At 54.1% G+C, this 2,283-nt stretch overlaps 1 protein-coding gene across 1 annotated transcript; it reads left to right on the top strand.

Annotated features, from left to right (window-relative positions):
* The first annotated feature begins 228 nt into the window (after nt 1-228).
* Nucleotides 229-1,682, top strand: LOC119293128 (ethylene-responsive transcription factor 1B-like). Its single transcript, XM_037571688.1, has one exon. The coding sequence runs from the start codon at nt 320-322 to the stop codon at nt 1,316-1,318; it is 999 nt and encodes a 332-aa protein (XP_037427585.1). The 5' UTR covers nt 229-319; the 3' UTR covers nt 1,319-1,682.
* The last annotated feature ends 601 nt before the right edge of the window (nt 1,683-2,283 follow it).

Below are 2,283 nucleotides of genomic sequence, written 5' to 3'. Positions count from 1 at the left end.
TGCGTTGCTAACCTCTCCAGCCCCCGTATGTAGAATAGATCCACTATTGTGTACAGTACAGCAATATATATATGGGCCCCACACATGGGTGCATAAAATACATACTCTGCATTTGGGAGGGGGTGTTGGAACCTGGAAGGCATGAAGAAGACTAGTCAAAATGAGGAGGTGGTGGTTATAAAAGCCCGGAGAGATGCCCTGCTCATACTCATCGTAACACACTTTGGTTTGGTTTGGTTGGAGCTACGAACAAACAAGCAGAGGAGCTTCTCCTTCTTCTTCCTCTTGCTTGCTTGCTTGCTTCTCCATCCATACATCCATGGAGCAGCACTTCGTTCATTTCGGTGCCACCACCACGCCTCCTCCTCCTCAACCCAAACCCAAAGCTTCACCGCCACTCTGCTACCACACTTCATCACCGACCTTGGCCGACGACTACCACACCTCCTCACCCATGTCGTCGGCCTTCGACATGGGTGACACCGACGACATGCACCTCCTCAACACCCTCCTCCTGCACATACAGACGGGCAGCGCTTCTTCTCACGTGGAAGCTGCCCATTACTCCTTGGACCTGGAATTGGACATGGAGCCATCTTCCTCTTCAACCAGCTCCTCCTCCTCCTACTCCTCCTCCGAGCAGCAGCAGAAGCATCACGGGATGCCCACCACCGCAGGACAGAGCCCATCCAATCGCCGTGCATCGCAGCAGCAGCAGCCACACCCCGCGCCGGCGGCCACCAAGGGCCTCATCGGCGTGCGCAAGCGGCCGTGGGGCAAGTTCGCCGCCGAGATCAGGGACTCCACCCGCAAGGGCGCCCGCGTCTGGCTCGGCACCTTCAACACCCCTGAGGCGGCCGCCATGGCCTACGACCAGGCCGCCTTCTCCGTGCGGGGCGCCGCCGCGGTGCTCAACTACCCCGTCGACCGTGTCCAGGAGTCGCTCCGCACCCTCGCGCTCCGTCCCGACGTGCCGGGAGGCTCCCCTGTGCTGGCCCTAAAGCGCCGTCACTCCATCCGCAAGCGCTCCCCCAACAAGGCCAAGAAGACGGCGCTAGAGCCCACCAACACCAAGATGATGGAGCAGTCGGCCGCAGCCATGCCGGCGCAACAGCAGCTGCTGCCAGTGCAGTCCGCGGGCGTGGTGGAGCTGGAGGACCTGGGCGCGGACTACCTGGAGGAGCTGCTCCGGGTGTCCGACGAGCCGTCCACGTCGTCCACCATGCTGATGGGGGCCTTTGATCATCATCACCATCACCATGTCGACGACCAATCCGCGCTGGCCAGCACGGCGCCGATGCTGTTCCCCCATTGCTAGCTAGCTCCATCCATGGCCGGCTGGCTCATCTGCCGGCGCCTCCTCGTCCTCTGCTCTCTCACTCTCTCTGCTTTGAGTTAATTGCAAATAGCGCCCATCCATGGACCGATCACTCGATCAGTCAGTTTTCCTTCTGTTTTTTTTTCTCGCCGTCCTGTTGCATGCCACGGCAGCAGCACCGGAGGGCAATCAGGCGGCAACAGCCAACGGCTTTTGTATGTACGTATATGTAGTAGAACTAGTATAGTATGCCTCTCTGTTTCGTTTCGTACGTACTACAATACGTCAAACAAAAAGATAGTTATTATAGAACAATAATATACTGTACGTACATATGCCAACGGCTTTCCATACAATTATTATTGTGCTGTGCAGGGTATAAGTATTATGAATGAATGGCATGCTGATGCACTTCCAAATTTTCTCAACATGCATGTGATGTGAGTATCTATCTACTAGTCTACTAGTCTGCGGGGTGCAGTTGCAGCTGCACGTACCTGTGGCTTGCATGTGGCCACCACCACGCAATTATCACTACTAGTAGGAGTACTATTTTCTCGCTAACCCGGCCGCCGCTACTACTTCTACTTGTGGACATGCATGTTGAGTAGCCATCCATCCATCTATGATCAATCTATTCAGCTTGCTTGCTTCTTCCTTTTTCAGCACCAATAATAGATAAAAAAAGCAAAGAAAAACAGCTAGCTTGGTCGCCGTCGTGGAAGCTTCCTTAGTCTATCGAGGTGGGTCCCGCCAAGAGGATATATACATACAATATTTGTAGCCCTGCCCCAGAGCGACCGATCGGTCGCTGTCTCCCTCTGTTATTTGCAACCTGGAAGCTCTCGAGTTGTTTATTCATTTTGTGGCATCAATCGATCATAGTGATATTGTCCAATCCACATTTGTTGTTGACATGCATATACTCTACTAGTAGGAGTTAGAATATAATATTGGCACGCACG

The sequence above is a fragment of the Triticum dicoccoides genome, chromosome 4B (assembly GCF_002162155.2).
Source record: "Triticum dicoccoides isolate Atlit2015 ecotype Zavitan chromosome 4B, WEW_v2.0, whole genome shotgun sequence".
Taxonomy (NCBI): Eukaryota; Viridiplantae; Streptophyta; class Magnoliopsida; order Poales; family Poaceae; genus Triticum; species Triticum dicoccoides.
Note: the sequence above shows the minus strand (reverse complement) of the source record. Positions and strands in the feature narration are given on the sequence as shown.

Coding starts and splice junctions, on each gene's coding strand:
- LOC119293128 (XM_037571688.1), top strand. CDS start 320: ATGGAGCAGCACTTCGTTCATTTCGGTGCCACCACCACGCCTCCTCCT.